Source organism: Mollisia scopiformis (genome assembly GCF_001500285.1).
Source record: "Mollisia scopiformis unplaced genomic scaffold LY89scaffold_14, whole genome shotgun sequence".
Taxonomy (NCBI): domain Eukaryota; kingdom Fungi; phylum Ascomycota; class Leotiomycetes; order Helotiales; family Mollisiaceae; genus Mollisia; species Mollisia scopiformis.
This window is the reverse complement of record NW_017263594.1, coordinates 1,112,267-1,133,568: the sequence shown is the minus strand read 5'-3', so window position 1 is coordinate 1,133,568 and position 21,302 is coordinate 1,112,267. Positions and strand designations below refer to the sequence as shown.

Sequence of the window (21,302 nt, the reverse complement as noted above, 5' to 3'; positions counted from 1 at the left end):
TCTTCTTTGAAAAGCGAGCTGTGATTGGGGCAGGCGCTACGCTATCCAGATACATACTATACTAGGTACATCGTGTGATGCTAGCATACCGTTATAGCATCACACTAGTCGTTTCAGATGACCCAGCTTAGTTTGCATTGAGCCATTCGGAAGACGGTCTGATTATGGCCCTGAAAACATACATCCATTCCGCTGCAAAGTTTCACAAACATAAACGCACGAAAGGAGTCTCATTGTCTAGATCTGAAATGCGGGATTTTCTACTGTTCCTCTATATGATCCCTTAGGCTAATGAAGCTACTCATCAGGAATAAGTTGAGTGGCCTTCATCATCTTCTCGCAGTATGCGGCGAAAGTGATAGGTTCATAAACTCGCTGCCCATGAGAAGCAACAAGAGAAGGCTGAGGCTCAACAAGTCCCTCTGGGAATGGCGCCACGAAGAAGGGTATCGAGTATCTCGCTGGTGTCACCTCTCCGGTATCCTTTCCTGCAATCACGACTCGATGGATGGCGGATGGATAAAATCCTGATGACTGATGAGTGTATAATCAGGTATTGGAGTATGAAAAGAACTTACCGTTGGAAATACGTTGCCCCATGTCGCCAATGTTCATGTACACCACTCCTTCTTTTGCGATCGCAGGCATGAAGTCGCCAGTTTCTCGGTCGCCGAATTCCAAGCCACTTTGCACATCTTGCCAGAGGAGTGTGAAGGTACTATTCAACAATCAATTTCCAAACCACGCAATGAAGATTTGGAAGACTTCCTACCTGAAATCTGTATGAGCTCCCAGGCGTCCAATCGCCTCGTTTTTCAGCATTTCAGGTGAAATGGGTGGATAGTGCAAAAGGCGCAGTTGATTATCATGACCTGTGTGGATTTTGCTCATACTCTCAGCTTCCTCTTCCGTCAAGTCCAAGCTCATCATGATAGCTTCTAGAATAGCATTTGCGGCTTTGTTCAAAGACCAGTAGAAATCTGTCATGAATGTGCGGAAACCGGGCAACACATCTTCAGACATCCAGATATTGTATTGTACTTTGTTCTCCTCGCTGCCAATTTCGTAGCTTTCCTAGCACATTTTTAGAAGGCATGAAAGTTACTTGAAATTTTGCTTACTTTGTAATCGGATGCTTTCATGATTGCGGCCTTCTGCGCCTCGTCGTCAGTCTCGAGCGCGGTCTTCGCGGCTCCTTGCTCTTTAGCAATCCCTGAGTAACCTCTGTGAGGAACGTAACCGTCTGGATGAGGAGCCTTCATCCTATCAAGCAGTGTGTCAGCGATATCTCATTAATTACTCTCCTGGAGCGACATAGTGCACAAAAGTGAAGTGAGCAAATCAGATACTTCACGAGACGAAAACAACTTGAAATAGAGTGGTTCAAATGAAAGGATCTACTGCTCTTACTTGTCCTCATACGGAAGATCGAAAAGCTTCTCTGTGATTTGAAAGGCCTTTTCATGTATGTCTGACGGAACTCCATGGCCAGAGATTCCCACACTTCCATTTTTGTGGCCCTTTTCAGCTAATTCGCGAGCTGCTCGTTTGCGAGATTCTAGGTCTCCTCCAGATGTGAAAGGGGATAGATCAACGATGGGTACTGAAAGAAGTTTGCTCGACATGGTGTCTCGGATTCAATGCTCTAGTGTATGGCTTGTGAAGTATGTCGAAAAGGTGTGCCGTTCAGTGGAGACTCTAGACAGGAAAGATTAACGGCGGAGGGGTAGCGGGAGTTTTGCATGCTTCAAGTATGCGAGGGGTGTGTAGAGAAATTGGGCGTTGTGTGGTAAGCGTATGGACTCATTGGTCGTATGACCAAGCTCTGGAAAGATTCCAACATCGCACAAGATAACGACCCGGTACGGTGGAACCAATAATACCCGGAAACCCGTCCTTCCTGTTTCGTTGATGCGAGCCATCTCTCTGCAGCGACGGCATTTGCAATGCGGCGCAGTGACTTCGCACATGTACGAAGTAATATGTTTAATCTTGGGAGGATTGCATGCACTTTACAAGGTACTGCATCACCGATTCACCGTACCGTGAACAACATTTCCATTAGCAAACGTGCTATGGGATATTGAACTAGATCGGAAGTTTGAATAGAATTTCCTCTGAACCAAAACGTAATGGTTACCATCAAAAATTCTATTACCTGATAACAAACAAATTATTTTCATATTACATGACCTATGCATGACCAAGTCGTGACCTACTCAGCATAAAGCCCGGATAAATGACGGAGCGCATTAGTCAGCAATGTCAGTTAACACAAATAGTCTTTTGCAATTCGAAAACCTTCGCTGTAAAGAAAGTTTTCAGCTGCTCTGTGGTCTCGATGGTTTAGCGAGTTCCACGCTGAATCTTGTCCTGAATGTACATAGATATCGACTTCTTGATCAGACCTCCGTTCATAATTCTGTTGCCGTGGAGCAATGCAGGCCATTAGTACGAAATTCTGTGAACTACCAAGAAGCTTTCAGAACAGCTCAGGCATTAGCGTATGTTATGAAGCAAGAGGGGACTTCAGGGGCTCGCTTATTCCACCCCTTTAGTTCGATGCTTTGAGTCAAATGGAGTCAAATGAACGTGAAGGCTCGATCCTCGGAAATGGAATTCTGCACTGCATGAATTTCCAACATCCTCTTGAACACTGATTTTTATTATCCCCTCAACGGCCAGTTCGCTTATGAATTTTAGTGTCGCCAATCACATCTTTGGGATGACCCCACTCCTCGAATGGGAGGAGCCCGTACACTTTGATTCTACGCTAAAATTCACTCTGGCCGTTGAGGGGATATATCCCGAAGCAAATGCTAGCGTGAATACCATAAGAATTGGGATATAAGATAATATTGTTCCAGACTTTGGGAGACTATATATCAATGGGCTAAGTTCCACCAAGCTTTGAAGGATAAATAGCGGAAAATAAATAACTTCGAAGCTCGACATGAACCTCGCGCTTTTTTTATTCTGCTTTTTTTATTCTGCTTTTTTTTTATTCTGTTTCAAGAAATTTCGCATTTGCTTTTATATCACCCCACAAGCTCTGGCATAATATGACTAGGGATTAGCAAGCTTTTTCCATTTTTCGAGGCCTACCCACGCCTAGATTGATACACAGTCCCACCTATTCTTCAGAGCCAACGGTGGCATAAATAGCAGAACCATCTGATTCTCCGTTCGGTTGGATGCCAACGATCGAAACAGAAGATGCTCTTGCATGCCACCTGATCGACTTGCCAGCTGACAATCCTCCGCTTAAAGAAGTAGTTCACGTGGCTGTGGTCCATAAACTCGGGAATAGCAGCTGCTGTTTCGAATACCATTGTAACGGGCTTGTGTATCAGCATGTTAGTCAAGACTGTTATGAATTCTGCACAAGACTCCTGTGATTGCCTTTAGCATGTACGTGGCATAGAGTTGGAAGAACGAGCCAAATTTTCTTATATATCTAAAATTGCTCAGCGGTGAGCACATGTCATTGTTTCTAGTTGAAGAGCTGACCTGGTGCTCCCATTTTTGCCGTTACAACTATCAGCTTTGTTTTTGGATGTTTACTTTTAGTTAATCATGGTCCAACTCCTGAAGATTGAGGTCTGGTGTATATACTTCAATTCCATATTCCTATTTGGATAGAAAAGCTAAGGAGCAGTCAACGTTCAAGTTCACGAAAACTGATAGTTTACTCTATCTAATATTAATGGATATGTTTCTTACCGCTAACCAAGACTTCCCTCCTTTCTACAAACAAGCGAGCTGATGAACCGAATTACGTTTGTGAAACCTCAAGACGAACAAGGTATAGCTTAAGCCACACCTCGGCTAAATAGCTTCATCGTATGACTCTACATCATGGCTCCAGGATCTCCTGGTTGACGACCATCAACTGAAAGCAAGCCTTGGTATCGCCGAAAAGTTTCATATTGCGGAAAAACAATTCCTCAGGGTTAGAATCATAGACAGAATACCCATCCTTCAAAATGACTTTCCGCATTGAACCTGTCAAATACGAAGACATTGACATCCTCTACGATCTCTACGTCCACGCTCATGTCACTGATCCTCTACAACCCTTTCTCTATCCCAGTCTCTCGTGGGCCGAACAAATTCAATTCGAATCTACAGGACCGAAAGAAGTCTTCCTCAAGCATCCATGGGTTCACTACCACAAAATCGTTGACGCTGAAACAGGGTGAGCACGTGTTTCCTCGCATATTTTCATCCGCCTAGGTACGATGGAGACAGCAACTGATAGGAAGGAAGAAGAATTGCAGCTTGGTCGCGATGGCATTTTCCCCGAGTACTGAAAGATCATGAGAAGGAAGAGAAAACGGACAAAGATTACTTCCCGGAAAAGATCCCGGAAGGAGCGAATCAAGAATTGATGCAGGAGTTCTTCGACAAGATCTTGAAAGTGGAGGAGGAGTATATCGATCGCGAGAAGAGATACTGTAAGTTTACTTCTCGGTCATCGCGACAGAAAATCAAGGTTGATGAAAATAAAGTCATCAACTATCTCGCGGTCCATCCTGATTATCAACGCAAAGGTCTTGGCTCTATGCTAATGCGCATCGGTCTCGACGCCGCTGATCGAGACGGTGCGGAGACTTTCTTAGTCGCTACAGCAAAAGGTGCTTCTCTATACGCCAAGATCGGGTTCAAGGAGGTTGACAAGTCCGAGCTCGATACAAAGCCTCACGGCGGGGAAGGAATAGTAACCTTTTTGTGTATGATTAGAAAGCCAAAGTCTGGTTAAATAATGTAGATTCAGGCCTAGATCGAAGCAAGATTGAACACTAAATAAATGATTACATGCCGAAACTCTCAGCGTGAAGATAAATCCCTCTCGTACCCGTCTCGAGCCCCGCAACCGCACAGCGTGTGACAGCAACCATTCCGAGCGGTCCACAGACCGCAACACCTATCTCGCCATCTGCTGCTCCTTGCGCTTGAGCAATGATGCCGCGGATACCAGGGCGTCCTGCCTGTACTGAAGTAATATGGCTACGAGACTTAGTCGTATACACAGGAGGCTTGGCTTTGTCTTCATCGATCCCGATGGAGGCTGCTGACCCTGGTTGCTCTGTGGCTCCGTCTTTGATTTTCTCGCCCACCGAGGAAGTCGAGTCATCAGTCCGTTGCTTTACGACTTTCGCAGCGCAGACGCATTCTCCAGAGCTCAAGTCACACTGGCATCCATTATCCCCAACATTCTCTGTCTCCGACTCATCAACAAACCCTTCATCTGCAGTAACGAATAGTCGAACGATGAGCTTGATTCCAACGCTTCGCAGCGCCTCACTTCCCTGCTGTAGCTCAGAAGTAACCCAGGACATGCAGGCAGATGTCTTTATAGCCCAAACAAGCACCACCTCTTTCACAGGCAACGTGGTCTTCGGAGCTCTGAAAGCAATATCGAGAAGAATAGGTAAAATGAAAGTAATTCCCGTTGATCCAGCTATCAGAACGACCTGGCTGAAAGAAGCGAAATCAAGATGTGTCCCTCCGTAAGGACCATCGATAAGCGCGAGATGAGTCTGCTCTCCTGTTCGATCTGAACCCGTAATCGAAATATCGGACGCTTCCTTGTAGATGTGAGAAGTGAATCCACGGTGGGCTCGCAGGAAGAAAATTAATTCTCCGTTGTTGGAAGTGGGAACGGAAGCAATGGTCGCGGGGTGGGATTGCATGATTCCGAATCTAGGGATCGACAACAAGACGAAAGATCCTGGAGTCCAGCTTTTGAGTTGTCTTGATCTTACAAGCACTTTCGTTACATCGCCATGTTGGCGAATCAGTGTTGCTCTTCCTGGACGAATGTTGTTCCATGCATAACGAATAGAACGAAGAAGGCGATCGAGGAAGTAGAGACCGATGGGAATCCAGATATAGACGCGGGTGTATAAGGCTGTGGTTGGGAGGTGGAGCATGATGAACGTTACGAAGCAGATAAAAGATAGAATGTGTTGGATGACGAAGAATTCGTAGAAACGATTGCGAATTGGGGCCAGGGTACTAAGATTGAGCCAGACGAGGAAGGCGTAAGCTTTCATGCCTGTATCACTGTTAATACTTGATCAAAGATGGAGCGGATGCGGAGTGTACCTGAGGGGGGACAAGTATCGGTGTCCCACTCCAGCTGTAAAATACCCAACTTGTTCCACAGTGCTTGTTGATATCCCATGTGTAGCGTAGCAGTCAACAACATAGTCCTTGCTACCCATCTATGGAATACATTCAACCTTTCATAGCTCACTCCAGATAGAAGCCCGATAAGGTTAACCTTTCCCGAGAGGAGTATCAAGAGAGGCATTTGAGTGATCGTGAGCCAACCTGCTCGAACTCCAATAGCTTGATTGTGCTGCTCGCCTGGAACATCTTGCTTGACGTATTCAAGACCGAGTACAAAGCATAGGTATGCTACGAGCATGATGATAGTTCCCAAAGGAGGAACTTTGAGGAGCCGCGGGTGATGTGTAGGTGAGACGTGAGGGTAGGATATCTTTCGAAGGAAAGATGCGCTAAGTCCGAAATCACCCTTCCCAGATCCGGCATTTCCTACTGGGACGGCTTTGTTTGACGCAGCATTTCTTAATCTGGATCGTCACTTCTTTAGTCTGTTACTATAGCAGATTTGATGGGATTTATATACCTTGACCAAGATCTCAGGCGAAGGAAAATGTTTGACAATGTTGCAAGACCGATAACAACGACTATTCCGTACCAAAATATCGTAGCGAAGTGATTCGAAGTGACTTGGAGCTCGGTATCATCGAGAAGCTGGCCCAAAAAGTCCATCGCAACGGTCATGTTTGTCATGTCCAGACCATCCGTCGACAATGCATCAGAGGAACTATCGGTGGTATTTGGCATACTCATGCCAGCCATACTTGACATAGCCAATGTACTGGTGGCTGCTGGCATAGACATTCCTGGCATACTCGACATAGCAGCAGTGCTTGAAGCTGCTGACATAGACATACCCGACATACTTGACATACTCGATGTCGCCATGATCATAGAATTTGAAGGTTGAGACTGAAGGACAGCGGGGAATCGATATGTTGGAGTTCAGCCTGTTTCAATTTGAGTGCAAATTGACGTCAGAGTAAACGAACTTCAGAATAAAGTATACTCACTTCTATTCAATACAGGTGAAGTTTTAAAGCAAGTGGGATGAAATTTCGACAAGTGTACAAGAAATGGTGAATCAACATGAGGGTTGTGAGGAAATCCCCTACATAGCCTCCACCAAATTGTGGTCGACACAAACCTCCACTGGAGAAAGAAGCATAAGTATAGCTTCTTGGTCACGTTCACAAACAAGAATGGATCGGTCATCGGAGGAAATCAACGCGTGGACATCAAACTCTGACTGTAAACCGCCAGCAGTGCCATTTTCGAGCTTGTTCCATAAACAGTAAGATCGTGAGAAGATCGGTACACCGTTCCAGGACGCGTGTTAACAGCAACAACATGCAGAGTGTCGGGCCTTAATACCTTGTCTTATTCCGCGTGTTACAATGACAAGGTCCTTACGAGAAATTGGATTTAGAGTTGCGGGGTCCAGATGCGGTATGCTTCTCGTCTCGTGTAGCTATCTATCCGGAACGTCTACCGGGGACCACTCACAGCCCGGTAAAATGACACTTGACGTCGTTGATTTAGGCTTCTATCGAAAAGCCCTGCTACCATGCTTTCTTTTGGGGTATTGGTGGTACTACTGCTGGAAATTGTGATATATTGTGGCAGTCCTCCATATTGACTGTCCCGCATCTCCGAAATCAACAGCAAAATGTTTTCTAAACATTCTCAAGGATTCATGTTTGCGATTTTGTTCATATTTTTTGCAGCTGCGAACGCAAATCCGGGTAAGCGATTCTCAAACAGCATTGTGGAGGGTATGTATCTATCCCTTGGACTCTGGATTCAGTTGGTGGAGCTGCTGTTGACATTAGATCCAGATGGAGCAGTTAGTACCTCAAACTTCACCAACCTGACTGCCCAATTCTTCCCTGCTCAAGGTTCGAAGCGAGTCAAAGTCACCTATGGACCTTTCAATGTCCCAAATATGAACATTGAGAATGGAATGAAAGACTTTACAATACTCCCCTCCACAGTAGGATGCAGCGACTGCCTCATCACATACATCGAAGCGGGGCTTGAATTCCCGAATGGGACATATGCCAATGCGAATACAAGCCTGTGGCTGCACCACACTGTTTTGTACAATTTCAACAATCTTGACACAGTCTGCGGAGCTACTGAGCCAGGAGAGAGGTTCTTTGCTTCTGGAAACGAACGAAGTCCAGCTGATATTAGTATGAATGGGTAAGTCTCGAAGACACCAGTTCCCTTTTAGCTGCTGATGGCCCACAAGAACCAACACGGTTGGATATTATGTTGGCCCAGAAGACAAAATTGGATTTTTGGCAGAGCTCATGAACACGGAAATGGTGAACCAGTCAGCCGTCGTAACCATAACCTTTGAGTATATTCCGGGTTTGCCAGCTTCCTTCAACAAAGCAACACCAATTTGGCTCGACATCAGTGGTTGCGGTGGCGGTTCGGACATGCCAGCCAAGAACGACACTGCATTCCAATACACATCTCCAGTCTGGACCGCCAACGCAACTGGTCGAGTGACTTGCGCAATTGGACATCTTCATGATGGCGGTGTTAATCTAGACATAACCAAGAATAACCAAACTGCATGCGACTGCACCAGCGCTTATGGCCAGACACCAGGGTATATGGACCCCATGGGGAGTAGCGGCATGATGAGTATGCCTGGAATGACGATGGGAACGCACATATCGTCCATTACAGAGTGTTCAACGGGACAGGTGAACCTGGGAGACAATATGATGGTTACAGCATACTACAATACATCAGAGTATGAGCCAATGACCAACACTGATGGAACTTTGGCGCCAATCATGGGCATCGGACTCTTGTATCTGGCACAGAATGAGGCATCGAGTTCTGGCTCTAGTTCAACGTCGAGTGCATCCACAACTGCAACAGGAGTGGCGAGCTCGACGTCCAAAGCTGCGGGTCCTATTATGACCGTCGCTGGCGGACCTGTTCTATTCGTAGGGGCTCTGGGCGGTATGGCAGTACTGGGATTTGCTTGACTTCTTGTCTAGCAAGGGAGAAACTCTAAGTCGAGAAGGTGGAGAGCTTAATGCAAGAGTATTGGTCGCTGTATGGATGAAGGAATCGGAACCTTGTCCGCATAACCCTAATCATGAATGAAATGCTTATCCTCAAGATTTAAGGAGGCTGTGATCTTCTCGTACAAGGTCTAGGATGGGATTTTGCCGGTCAATATGGCTGCCTGAACGAACGAACGAACGAGCAAATGAAAACGATTCCAGTATCAAAGGATGCTGACTAAGAGCAGGAAGATCAAATGAGACGAGATTAAATGCAGGTCGAGTGCTACGTCGGAGGTACTCAATATCCGATCTGTGAGGCAGTGTTGTGGGGATGATGTGTCGTTGATGGAAGCTTTTCGGAGGTAAGCAACAAGACGTATGCGGGGTAATCTTGATATTCTCTAGTGCTGAGATATACAGACATGTGGTTTGGGATGTGAATGTCTCAGAATGAGCATAGAAGAAAGACCCCAATAACGAGCCACAGACTTGCCGCTGTTCCACTGTACCTTGTCCACCTTGCAGCACTAGCATCGTTTGTTATGACGGAAGATGTTGCGGTGGGCGTCGTAACACTCGCATTCCTTCCGGCCGTCGCCGTTGCATTGAGACCTCCGATGAGACTCGTCGAATTCAAATTCTGGACCAAAGCCCCCAACAGCTTCGTCTCGTCAACCACATTGTTTCCAAAATTCGGTGCGTCATAGTCCACCGTAAAGACGCTGACGGAGGAATAGCATCCCTTAGCGATGAGAGCGGTCTCTCCAATCAGTGTACAATCTCCATTGATGCAGACATTGATGCCAGTTGCGTCGTTTCCAACTTTCAATCCAGCAGTGAAGAGTCCGGTGGAAGCATTAAATTTAACTCCATAGCTCCATGCGTCTCCAGTGAGTCTCGTATGAATGAGAGGCGGATCAACACAAGAGCTATTGTCGAAGGAAGTAATGTAGGGCATATTGACGTTCAACCCATATCCCAATGGCAAAATTCTGCTTCCGTTGGCTTTCGCAACTAAGCTCTGTACCAAGTTCGCTGCCAATTCTGCAGCAATAGTAGCTGGGTCCTTCAGTCCTGCTTTGGTCGTCGTATTGACTTCATAGTACGGGGTAGTGGTGGGGTAATTGGCCGAGAAAGCAATAGCGGGAATCCCACGACCGATTGAGAAATACGTTGCTCCAATAGTTCCAGATCCCGTGTATGCAAAGTCTCCGAGATTGTCTCCATAGTTGGGGCCTGACAGAACTAAATCAGGAGTACTGAAGTTGGCGAATGTGGAAAGGATGTAGTCTAGTGCTACCATCACACAAACACTTGGTGTACCGTTGTAATACCAGATATGAGAATCGTTTGGGTCAGCGCCAACTGATGGAGCACCTGCTTTGACAATGCCTGCACAAAATATTGTTTAATTGATTTCTATAACACCGGGGAGGAATCTCTACCATATTGTGTATCAGCCGTCAAATTAGCAGTGGTCGCAAACGATAACGATCCCCCAGTGCCACTTTTGTCACTCGCGCTGGCTACTATATAAGCATTGTGGCCGAGTGCTTTGACAGCTTTGTAAAGTTCACGTATGTTGGAGACCCCAAATCCATCGTCATTCTGCAAGTTGTGTCAATTGAAGTGTACGAAGTATATTTTGTGCTTGACTTTGTGTTCAAGAGCGGCTTGAAAGACAGCTGGGTCAACCATACGGTGATGAGGATGTTCAATGCGTTGATTTGAAAAAGATTTGCTATAGCTGCAAGTGCAGCATAGAATTTAGCGAGGCGCATCTTGGATGAATATTTTCTTCTGGACTATGACACAGTTACACTTTTGAGGATATTGTTTCATGGTCAGAGGATGTTGATCTTTTGTACCTGGGAAAGTTGTGCTGCAGGTCCCAAGATTCCGGTCCGGATCTCATTGGCATGATCGTGGTTGCTTTGGTGTTCTTGATTGGTCCTTGGATTAGTTCCGAGCTTTTAGGTACACCTGTCGGGACACGCCACACCTTTTATGTGATAGTGTTGACATCCCAAACATATGCCAAGGCGATCCCATCAGAAGTGGGATGTCAAACTCCCACGTGGTGTCTCGGTAGGAGAACCTTTCCCTCCAAGGTTGGGGAGAACAAATAAACGACGCACCAGGTCCAGACTCACTCTTCAAAACATTACTCGCCTTTTAGCTCTTCTTAATCATCAACGACTTTGATGCATGGACGATGGGCTACCCACATTGCAATAATCATCACTGAATGAAATTTATTCTTATTATTCCTCCATTCAAAAATTGCCGTAGCCAGCTACATATTCTCTGTAAGAGTCTATAAGCATTTCACAATGCTCCTTAGACACATGATCATTGTATACGAGTTCGATGTGCGGACAAACAGCATCTCTCACCTCGTCCATAAGATCCCACGGCCAAAAGTCCTGCATTTGCGCCCGAATAACATCCCCCATTCCTATTTCGTCTGAAGGAGTAAAGACGATATCTATTTTCCGTAGTGTCGCCCCACGTTCAATTGCAAGCTTTGCGAATTTCAGGAGCCAGTCTCTTTGGTCCTTACCGAAAGCGTGCCAAGGTTCTCGCTCTAGGAGGGTGAAATCCCAGATGAAGTGCCGAAGATTGGAAGCGAAGCCATGTGCGATTTCGGGAGTGACATTGGCATCCATGTCCCGTGGGGAGATGGTCAGCTTCTCTAGCTTTGGGAAACCATGGAAGTTGCTCGAAGTATTGAAGGGGCTGATGGATTTCTCTTTGGATAATGCACTGATTCCAATGCTTTTCAGAGAGTGACAGTGATCGTAGAGGAGAGTTCGAAGAGTTTCAAGTGACCAGAGCTTAGAAGCGCGGTTAGCGTTGCTAATGTGGAAGGCGAAATGCTCCAAGGCTTTTGGCCCTCGTAGAAGGGTCCTTAGGGCTTTGGGTGTTTCGCCAAAGTCCTCGAGAGAAATATTGATGATAGGGGAGGTTCTCACCAGCTCCTGTATTCCGAGTGTCAGTAACAACTGTGAATAATAAGGAGACTGTCGTTGCATTTTATTGGTTGTCGACTGACCTTTGACATATTCCAAAGGCTTATGTTGTGCTCGGATCGTATCCCATCGAGCTCCAAACTCCGCAAATCCAAATCCTGGACACATCTCCAAACATCGGGCAGGTACAAATCGCGTTGCTCTGTGGGAGGGAAGGCTCGAGTAGCGAGTTTGACGAAACCAAATTTGAGGCTCTTGAGGTGGCTCATGGAGCGGAGCAACTGGCTTATTTCTAGCCAAGAGGGTCGATACCCGAATCCACCATGGATTTCGATCATTTGGACTTGTGGCAGCGACGTCAGAAGTCTGTTTGCTAAAAGCCAGTCCGGATTTGTTTCTGCGCGGCCTAACTCTGGAGCTGTACATGGTAGGCTGAACTTGAGACTCTTACAACCTTTCGCGAGACCAGGATTAGTGTTAATAAGGCTGAAGAGATTCTCAATCTGTTTGCAAGCTAGAACCAGACTGTGGTAGTGACCATTACCTTGAGAAAGGGAAACATCCTTGAAGAGGACCGATGAGGAATGCTCGTGGAAGGCTTTGCAGACGAGGGAAATATTGTGAATCGCAAACATCCCATCTCTCCAATTATCGCCTGCCATAGATAACCTCAATATCTGGTCAAAAAGCTCTAGCGGGAGCTATAGTATTGGAGAACCATGATTCGAGTTCGAAAGGGAGAGCGGAGGAGTCTACTTTCCAGGTTTGTACTGGGCTACTCTTGATAGGGCTTGAAAGCCATAGTGCTTTTTCCGATTGCATGCAGAGCAGGCAAGATGATCTGTCAACATTTTGGTGGGAGTAAATCTCAATATTCGAATATGAGACAATTCGATAATGTTTTGATAGGTCGTGTTGATGTCGAAAAGATTGATGCGCTCCAGATCGTTTTTTGTTTGGCGCACAAATGACCCCAATTCTCGGAAGATGGTAGTGGCGCTAGACTACTCCTAGAGTCTGTGTAGTTTATCGTTTTGAGATCCTAACCGGATGGAGTTGGCGGTGACAGCTCTTTGTATAGCGAAGTTGTCCTACATTCAAGGCGACTTTCATCAAAATGTACGGGGCTTCCGCTTCGTTTGTATGTCTCAAACATTCACCTTGGCACTGTGCACACAGCTCTATCATAGCTCACTATCTTTGACATGTACTCGTCCTGGGCCTGTCGAAGCTTGAGATACTCTAAGTGAACATCATGTGCATCTTGAGTGAAGAAAGTGTATTCCTGTTCCAGAGTAAGTTGAATTGCATAATGAATACTATCAAGCCTCACAAGGTCAGTGCAAAGACTGTGTGTTATAGTAATGGCTGGACGTATGGGAAACTCGTCCCTTTGATTCCCACGTGAATGATTGTTAGAGAATCGCGACAATAATCCTGATGTACCGTATAGAAATCTGAATATGAGGTAATGTTGTTCCAGAGTCTGTACGCCAATATAAGTTTAAAACGCAGGTTCTTCGACGTAGAAAGGAATTCGCGTCATTCTTACACTACTGTGTCCCTTAAATATTCCTTAGATAGGCTACAATTGGGCTTTAACTTACTCATATTGTCTTACAAGCTCTGGAACAATATTATCTTATAGCTTAATTTCAATGGTAGTCTGAATTATACTAATCGTACACGTGTAGACGAGTTCAAGAGCACACTTCACTGTGCTTCTGAAGCCAAGGTGGAAGTGACTGTTGGAACGAAGCATAGACGTCTTCGTAGAGTGCAAAATTCCTCTTGTCCTTACTGTGAAAGAATCATTGATGAATCAAACCAAATATTGGCACTAAGAGAGGCAATCATCCCCGAACTCTCGTCATGTGAGAAGAATATTCTCTCACCCTTGCTAGTATTATGCTGTTGTTGGAAGCTCCTAGAATGATGCCTTGGAAGAATTTCTGTTGACGAAAAACCGGTGGGGCTGGAAATAGCGATGAAGGATCTGATCTTCCACAACCTTTACCTGCTGATGGCGACATACCGACTGCTGCAGTGTACATATGAAACTCACCAAATATGAAATCAATATTTATCGTATTTGCAGTATTGCTTGAGTAATACCAGACGAAAATGATAAACCATAGCTAGAAAACCTCCAAGACTCCTCTGAAATTAAGTTTTAGAAGCCACTAAACTAGTGAAATAGGGAGTTTCGCGGACGGGTTGCCCGGACGGACTTCTTACCGGCGCTGTGGATTCTAGCGGGGTTGCCATGAACCGCCACTTTTCACTCGGTTGAGCTCCCTGCGAAGCAGTACTATCAAGAATTATGCTTGGAAATATCTCATGTACCAACATTATGTTATAATTGCAGACTTGTCTTGCAGGATCTGATTGATATCTTCATTTCATAGCCACGTTCTCATACATTCAAAATGCAGAAATCAACCATCCCACCCAAAGAGAAACCCCTCCCTCGTGGCGTATACTGTCCCGTGATCAGTCTCTACAAGCCCACCGCCCGGCAAGAGATCGATCTCGACGCCATGTACAAACACTGTCAATTCCTCGTGCGAGGTGGCCAACACGGCCTCGTGTACCAAGGCACCAACGGCGAAGCTGTCCTCCTCTCACCAGAAGAGAAGATCTCCGTCATCAAAACAGTGCGAAAGGCAGTCACGGACCTGGGTGTCCCTGATTATCCCATTGTTGCGGGCATCTCGGGCCAAAGTACGAATGAGAGTATCCAACTCGCGGAGGACGCTGCGAAGGCAGGGGCAAGTTTTGCTCTGTTGTTGCCGCCGAGCTTCTGGGCGAAGAGCGTCACGGAAGAGGCGCTGTTGGGGTTTTATAGGGATGTGGCGGATGCGAGTCCGTTGCCTGTGGTTATTTACAATGTATGCTCAATTCTCTCGAAGACCTCTGTTCCATTAAAATGCTAAAATTCACAATAACAGTTCCCCGGCGTCACTTCAGGAATTGACCTGAACAGTGATGATCTGTCTGCTCTGGCCTCCCACCCAAACATTGTGGGTGTCAAGCTCACATGTGGAAATGTTGGCAAAGCAGTCCGATTGACGTCTAAATTCACTCCAGCGCAGTTTAGTGTCTATGGTGGCTCATCAGACTTCCTTTTCCCCACTCTGGAAGCAGGCGGGGTAGGATGTGTGACTGGAATGGCAAATGTGTTCCCAAAATCAACCTCTCGTGTCTATGACTTGTGGATTGCAGGCAAGAAGGAGGAATCCAAGAGGCTACAAGATATTGTGGCCAACGCGGAGTGGGCTTGCAAGAAGAGTTTGGCGCTGACCAAATTTGCTGCTGGATACTTTGCTGGAAAGAAGCTTGGCTTGACGGATCCGAAGACTTTCTTTCCAAGGAAACCATATTTGCCTGCAAATGAGAAGATGCAAAAATGGACAATTGAGACGATGGGCGTGCTTTTGGAGGAAGAGGAGAAGATCCCGGACAAGGTGTTTGGGAAAGTCGTGAATGGGACGCATTAGACAAACCAATAGAATTAATCATCCAGACTTCAATCTTGTCTTACTTCAATCCTGATCGTTTGATTGCTGGCTCACGAGTTCAGACTTCCCTAGACCAACCTCTGCCATATGAGACTCAACATTTCCTCCGGTCTTCTCCCCGTGGCCGGTACCCCGCATTTCTCCCACCTCCAGTGGGCCCGTGGCCTTCTAGAAGAGTATTCTAAACCGTATGTATTGTGTTTAAAGGGCCGCCTGCACTCCACAGAATTGACAACAGCGCAGCAATAGCAACCAAAAGGACAATGACGACGCCACAGAAAAGATTCACTTTGAACACAGGTGCAGAAATACCTGCTGTGGTATGTAATGGCCTGACAAATATTCAAACCTGTTTCCACTGACAAAGCATTTCCTAGGGTTTTGGTACATGGCAAGCCCCAGCAGGCGAAGCTGGAAGAGCAGTAAAGACTGCCCTGAAGTGTGGCTACAAACACCTCGACTGTGCGCCATTATACTGGAACGAGAAGGAAATCGGGGAGGCACTCCAAGCTAGCTTCAATGATACAACGGTGTCACGATCAGACTTGTTCATCACGACTAAGTTGTGGTCTTCCCAACATTCTCAAGTTGAATCTGCGCTTCGAAAATCCCTAGCAGATCTACAACTCGACTACGTCGACTTATATCTTATGCACTGGCCGGTATCATTGCCCCCAAACGATCCCTCTGCCCCGAACTTTGGAAAGGAGGATCGAACGAAGCATGCGCAGGGTTGGGACTTCACCAAAACTTGGGCAGAAATGGAGAAGCTGCTGGGCACTGGCCTCGCACACGCCATTGGCGTTGCCAACTTCTCGACCGTCAATCTTGATAAGCTTCTCAGAACCGCTAAGATTGTACCAGCTGTGAACCAGACCGAATTGCATCCTTTGTTGCCCCAAAACAAGCTCAACGAGTATTGTCGGAAACACGGTATTCACCAGACGGCATTTGGGCCACTCGGAGGCAAGGGAAGCACGCTGCACACGCATTCAGTGGTCAATCGGATCGCGAAGAAATGGAAAGGATCGTCCGCGCAGGTTCTATTGTCGTGGGGCGTGAGTCGAGGTTGGAGTGTGATTCCGAAGAGTGTCACAGAGGAACGTATCAAGGCGAATCTGCAAATATTTGAATTGGACAAAGAGGATGTCGAGCAGCTCAACCAGCTGGCTAAGACTGAGGGAAGGAGATTCAACCGGCCGAATTGGGGAACTGTGATATTCCATGATGATGATGAAGGTCTTCCTTGAAGTTAAGCTGAAAATGAAATGATATTGTTGCCTGAGGCATCAAGGTGCACCCACACTGTACCAATGTAGTGTAGTTCCAAGCATCCCTTTTCTTGCTTTGCTCCTTACCCCGCCTCCCCACAATTCTCCAACTATGAAGCTGTCAAATGGAGAATAGCACGAGCACAAAGTAGCGACTATCAGAAAAGCTAGTCGTGTTTATATAAGCATGTTGAATCCAGCCCAGCCCAGCTCTGGCGAGCAGTTGTTGCTCACAACTCATCCCACTCCTCGGAGGACACACTTGCATGGCTAAAGAGCGAGGCTATTAAGACCGTCTTTACTCGATTCTCCATCTCACGACGACATGTATTCCAATGGAACGAAAAGAACATGGTCTCAAACAGTCGATCCTGCCAATCCTCGTGATGCCTCACCTAGGAACCAGCCCCAGTGTCCTGCAGAACCCACGTCGGACTTCCATCCTGCATCTCAACCTTCCATTTCGAGAAAGGTGAAAGCTTGTGCAGCATGCCGCAAATTAAAGGTTGTTGTGATACTCTTCCTGTCTGAACCAAGACAGCTACTAACCATGGCCCTTACGTAGGTCAAATGTCTTATGGATGAGAGTGGACCACCGTGTCGACGCTGTGCAGAAAGAGGTCTCTCGTGTACATTGAACAAAAGTCTCCAAACTCTCATCGAGGAAAGATCCCAGTAAGACATGTCTGCGCTACCCTCGATGTTTCTTTTCGCACTTGAAATGTTTTCCTCGCCATGCTGCTCGAAGCGGCCCAGAAAGTTCGGGTTTTGTGCAATGCAAGACAAATTTGGCATATCAGATTATCTCCAATTGTCTTTTCCATCATCCAAATCCGTCCCAGTTTAGTCTCCATGGACGCTAACTTCTTGGAGGTGGAAGACCACAGTATCGGGAGATTTGGAGCATATCCATTCTGCCCTGCAAGAACTTTTGAACAGACTCTCTCTCCCATTACTGCCTCCGCTTCAGACAACCTCTCAAGACCCACCAGCTTTCTCGTTGGAAGAAGAGCTGGCACCACGGGATGATCCAGGGCCGTCATGCGATGCCTCACCACGAGTTTCACCCAAAGACGATGAATTATCGCATGTCCCTATTGAATCTTTATATCAGATCACCAGACTACGAGCTCTTCGCTCAGACGATCCGACAGATAACCCTCAAGCTCCTACGAGTAACGGCAACAGAGAAGTTATCAATGACTTCATTTCAAATGGTCAACTCGGCGTTCAAGATTCTGAGCGACTTGTGCAACTATATCTCAACAGGCTAGATCACTTCATGTACATGATTGGAGGGGTATGCAGAGATCTCGAGAGCCTCCACAGCAGGTCACAAACTCTCACAGCCTGCATCTGCACAGTCGCGGCGTTACATGACCCAAACAGTAACCACCTTTACGCTAGTTGCAACCGAGAGTTCAGACGTCTTATGGCAGCATCAATGTTCGACCGCCGTATCGATCGAGACCATCTTCGGGCCATGTGCATTGGGTCTTATTGGTTGAGTGATATTTCATGGACGTTGTCTGGCTATGCCATACGACGCGCCACGGAAGCAAATCTCAATGCCAACTATCACCGCGTCATTTCGGAAAACAATGAGGATGCTGCAGATTGTCTCAGGCTATGGTACATTCTCTACATCTGCGACCATCATTTGTCTATACTCTATGGACGACCCTCCATCATTCGGGAAGACTTCGCCATCGTGGGATGGGAAGCGTTTCTTAAGGCTCCTATATCGACAGAGTCTGACAAACGACTCATCAGTCAGGTAGCTCTGATCGTAATTCTCAGTAATGTGCGGGAGTTGTTTGGGCCCGACACTGGTGAACCCATTCCCCGTGGCTTTGGAACTCAGTTGGCCGTTTTTAATCGCCAGATAAATCAGTGGATGGGCACAAGGAGCAGCGAATTACAGCGTACTTAAATTCAAGCTCTCGCTGGTGTATCACTTCTCATACTAACTTCGTTGTATAGGACAACACCATGTCATTGGAGAGTTTCCCGCCAAGGGTGTCATTCTGCATCACCATTTCGCCAAACTTCACCTCCATAGCCACGTCTTTCGTGGCCTCAAAGACGCACCTGTGCCACCACATTTCCTCGAGAATGCGTCGGCGGCAGTTTCTGCTGCGACTTCGATCGTGGAATCACTTCTTATGGATTCTGATCTACGTGAAGGGCTTGTTGGCATACCTCATTATCTTCACACCATGACAGCTTTCGCATGCGTGTTCCTCCTCAAAGTAGTAGCACAATATCCTGGACAATTCATTGAAGATTTGGTAGTTCTGGACCTCACTTCTCAACTAGTGTAGCAATTTCGATCCACCGCAGTGGGAAAATGGCATCTGGTGCATCTGATGGCTGACGGTCTCGAGAAGCTAGCTGCCAAGAAAATCACCAGCCCTGGAGGTTACCGAAATCTTCTTACGCCAACAGCAACTACTCCAGCCGGCATGGCTTATATGAACGGATCGACCCATCTTCAAATGAACGAATATGCAGCGGAACCTCTATTCGGGCAGACTCTCGGGAACACGTTTGCCGACAATGACGCGCAGCTTGGGTCTACGCCGTTCTTACATTTTGAGAATGGGCAATTCGATTTTAATTATCCTGGCTTTGGTCTTCTATGATACAGTCGCTTTCCCAGATGCTAATCCCTTTGCAAATGACTCAACTTCATCTTTGAGGGAGATGTCCTCAAACATGCCAAGTTTCCGTGCAAGCCTTGTGTCGAATCTCGCTGGCCAGCTAGCCACAATAGCCTCAACCTTCACATCTTTCTTTTCCTCGACGAGGCTCCGCTTTTCCTTCCCCCCGACTGCCTCCAGCGCCTCAAGTATATCTCGAACAGTTACAGTCTGTCCAGGCAAATTGACTGCCCTCCCTTGCGCGACACCAAATTTCTCTTTTGGCACGTCCTTAATGGCCACCAAGTTCTTCACCACAGTCTTCGGCGATGCCACCCACATTTCCAAGTCCTGCCAAACCGGTAGAATGCTCTTCTCACCCTTCAATGGTCCCCTTACAATACCCGAGGCGAATGAGGATGCCGCTGCTGACGGTGCGCCGGGTCGAACGATCACTGTTGGAAGTCGACAGATTCGCCCATCTATCAAGCCTCTTCTTGATAAATCGTTTATCAAAGTCTCGACAATCAATTTCTGCGCGCCATAAGACGACTGCAGGATCGGGATGGTCTTTTCATCGGTAACTTGACCAGGCTGAGATGGACCATAAATAGCAAGGGACTAAGGGAAAATGACCTTGATGCCAGGTTGATTCTGTCTCAGATTGTCCAGGATGAGGCGGAAGGAGTCAAGATTCACCTTGAGCCCCAAGTCCAGATTTGTTTCGGCTCCACCCGACATTATACCATGCAAGAGATAGCACACTGCAAATGTCGGTTGAAGAAGTGAAGCAACTGCTTCGGCAGATGTAAGATCTGCTTGGGTCGCGGTGATTCTGTTCGTACAGTTTGGCCATGGTGTTTTGGGCGTGACGACATCGGCTAGAATGAGATGCGCTGTGGGCTCGGATTCGAGGAGAGCTGCTGTCAATTCTTGTCCCAAGAATCCTCCCGCTCCGGTAATCAGAATATTCATGTTTTGATTTTCTGTTGAACCCATACTTAGTCGTGTGTTAGATGACGAGAAAATTAAACGTCCCTCTTCCAGGAAGTTTCTGAGGAGGAAACTGGAAATACACCGTTGCGAAATCACAAAAAATGTTTGAAGTCTTATACAAAGTTGTGGAGCTCACGCAAGTTCGACGATATCAATTTCCTAGCACGTTGGAGGAGCTAGAACCAATAAAGCAACGACCCGTTTCTTCTCTGTTACCAATAGTTTCGTTGCATCCGCATTCAACTGAGTCCCTTGACCATCGGGATAGCTTCCTTTTCCGCGTCCACCAGGTGAATGTGGACAAATGCGGGGGCCCACACAAAGTTGCGGAAACGCGGCGAGAAAAGTAAGGGCTAAAGTGGGGTGAGGTGGAAAAGCGGATAGAAGGCCGAGCCGCACTCGCCAGTCTTGCACGGAGAGAAGAGCGAGACGAGATGGCGCATCATGGCTCGCTGTCGATGGGGCTGGCCACTCCATTGATTCATCGGTGGAGCTCAGCCGAGCGTGGGGTGCTTGCTGTGTGTGAGTAGTTCTTGCAATCACATGCTGGAAACAATTCTCCTTTCCAACAGAGCGCTTACGATTGCCAATTGCTTGTCCCTCATGGCTCGCGATGTTTTTTACTTCAATTCATTTTATCGAGACCAAGGTCCAGATCCCTCCTTTCTGGGGCCTAGATGACTTTAAAGCAGAAGCTACCACGTGCATTTTATTCATTTCTTCGAACAAATTT

The 21,302-nt window shown here is 46.8% G+C and overlaps 9 protein-coding genes across 9 annotated transcripts; 5 read left to right on the top strand and 4 right to left on the bottom strand.

Moving 5' to 3' along the window:
* Positions 1 to 148: 148 nt before the first annotated feature.
* Positions 149 to 1,755, bottom strand: LY89DRAFT_708044 (putative leucoanthocyanidin dioxygenase). Its single transcript, XM_018217655.1, has 5 exons — positions 1,411 to 1,755; positions 1,122 to 1,263; positions 773 to 1,074; positions 579 to 718; positions 149 to 527 (listed from the first exon to the last, which is right to left on the bottom strand). Exons 1-5 carry the CDS (start codon positions 1,623 to 1,625, stop codon positions 298 to 300), a joined length of 1,029 nt encoding a protein of 342 aa, XP_018070367.1. The 5' UTR covers positions 1,626 to 1,755; the 3' UTR covers positions 149 to 297.
* A 2,105-nt stretch (positions 1,756 to 3,860) lies between these two features.
* LY89DRAFT_101110 (uncharacterized protein) lies at positions 3,861 to 4,778 on the top strand. The gene is made up of 4 exons (XM_018205007.1): positions 3,861 to 4,198; positions 4,273 to 4,457; positions 4,512 to 4,637; positions 4,688 to 4,778. Exons 1-4 carry the CDS (start codon positions 3,987 to 3,989, stop codon positions 4,741 to 4,743), a joined length of 579 nt encoding a protein of 192 aa, XP_018070366.1. The 5' UTR covers positions 3,861 to 3,986; the 3' UTR covers positions 4,744 to 4,778.
* Positions 4,779 to 4,814: 36 nt separating this feature from the next.
* On the bottom strand, positions 4,815 to 6,996 carry LY89DRAFT_697981 (uncharacterized protein; the record flags this gene model as incomplete). Its single annotated transcript, XM_018216945.1, has 5 exons — positions 4,815 to 4,991; positions 5,034 to 6,061; positions 6,157 to 6,596; positions 6,659 to 6,859; positions 6,980 to 6,996. 5 exons carry the CDS (start codon positions 6,994 to 6,996, stop codon positions 4,815 to 4,817), a joined length of 1,863 nt encoding a protein of 620 aa, XP_018070365.1.
* An 805-nt stretch (positions 6,997 to 7,801) lies between these two features.
* Positions 7,802 to 9,336, top strand: LY89DRAFT_750161 (uncharacterized protein; the record flags this gene model as incomplete). Its single annotated transcript, XM_018221192.1, has 3 exons — positions 7,802 to 7,907; positions 7,971 to 8,337; positions 8,387 to 9,336. The coding sequence occupies 3 exons, from the start codon at positions 7,802 to 7,804 to the stop codon at positions 9,141 to 9,143; spliced, it is 1,230 nt and encodes a 409-aa protein (XP_018070364.1). The 3' UTR covers positions 9,144 to 9,336.
* Positions 9,337 to 9,612: 276 nt separating this feature from the next.
* On the bottom strand, positions 9,613 to 11,070 carry LY89DRAFT_719668 (sure-like protein; the record flags this gene model as incomplete). The annotated part of the gene is made up of 3 exons (XM_018218512.1): positions 10,868 to 11,070; positions 10,613 to 10,775; positions 9,613 to 10,559 (listed from the first exon to the last, which is right to left on the bottom strand). The coding sequence occupies exons 1-3, from the start codon at positions 10,946 to 10,948 to the stop codon at positions 9,613 to 9,615; spliced, it is 1,191 nt and encodes a 396-aa protein (XP_018070363.1). The 5' UTR covers positions 10,949 to 11,070.
* A 373-nt stretch (positions 11,071 to 11,443) lies between these two features.
* Positions 11,444 to 12,801, bottom strand: LY89DRAFT_750160 (uncharacterized protein; the record flags this gene model as incomplete). Its single annotated transcript, XM_018221191.1, has 2 exons — positions 11,444 to 12,148; positions 12,223 to 12,801. The coding sequence occupies 2 exons, from the start codon at positions 12,799 to 12,801 to the stop codon at positions 11,444 to 11,446; spliced, it is 1,284 nt and encodes a 427-aa protein (XP_018070362.1).
* A 1,767-nt stretch (positions 12,802 to 14,568) lies between these two features.
* Positions 14,569 to 15,639, top strand: LY89DRAFT_587194 (aldolase; the record flags this gene model as incomplete). The annotated part of the gene is made up of 2 exons (XM_018209414.1): positions 14,569 to 15,030; positions 15,091 to 15,639. The coding sequence occupies 2 exons, from the start codon at positions 14,569 to 14,571 to the stop codon at positions 15,637 to 15,639; spliced, it is 1,011 nt and encodes a 336-aa protein (XP_018070361.1).
* Positions 15,640 to 15,923: 284 nt separating this feature from the next.
* Positions 15,924 to 16,910, top strand: LY89DRAFT_648110 (Aldo/keto reductase; the record flags this gene model as incomplete). The annotated part of the gene is made up of 2 exons (XM_018211991.1): positions 15,924 to 15,980; positions 16,038 to 16,910. 2 exons carry the CDS (start codon positions 15,924 to 15,926, stop codon positions 16,908 to 16,910), a joined length of 930 nt encoding a protein of 309 aa, XP_018070360.1.
* Positions 16,911 to 17,508: 598 nt separating this feature from the next.
* On the top strand, positions 17,509 to 19,576 carry LY89DRAFT_697978 (uncharacterized protein; the record flags this gene model as incomplete). The annotated part of the gene is made up of 4 exons (XM_018216944.1): positions 17,509 to 17,606; positions 17,805 to 18,856; positions 18,915 to 19,222; positions 19,256 to 19,576. The coding sequence occupies 4 exons, from the start codon at positions 17,509 to 17,511 to the stop codon at positions 19,574 to 19,576; spliced, it is 1,779 nt and encodes a 592-aa protein (XP_018070359.1).
* Between the last annotated feature and the right edge of the window lie 1,726 nt (positions 19,577 to 21,302).

What these genes read in the sequence shown, in the direction of transcription:
- LY89DRAFT_708044 (XM_018217655.1), bottom strand. Translation starts at nt 1,625, where the DNA reads ATGTCGAGCAAACTTCTTTCAGTACCCATCGTTGATCTATCCCCTTTC. An exon ending in TGAAAGCATCCGATTACAAA is followed by an intron (nt 1,075 to 1,121) that starts GTAAGCAAAATT and finishes AAAATGTGCTAG; the next exon opens with GAAAGCTACGAAATTGGCAG. An exon ending in GGGGCAACGTATTTCCAACG is followed by an intron (nt 528 to 578) that starts GTAAGTTCTTTT and finishes ATCAGTCATCAG; the next exon opens with GATTTTATCCATCCGCCATC.
- LY89DRAFT_101110 (XM_018205007.1), top strand. Translation starts at nt 3,987, where the DNA reads ATGACTTTCCGCATTGAACCTGTCAAATACGAAGACATTGACATCCTC. An exon ending in ATCGTTGACGCTGAAACAGG is followed by an intron (nt 4,199 to 4,272) that starts GTGAGCACGTGT and finishes GGAAGGAAGAAG; the next exon opens with AATTGCAGCTTGGTCGCGAT. An exon ending in CTTAGTCGCTACAGCAAAAG is followed by an intron (nt 4,638 to 4,687) that starts GTGCTTCTCTAT and finishes GACAAGTCCGAG; the next exon opens with CTCGATACAAAGCCTCACGG.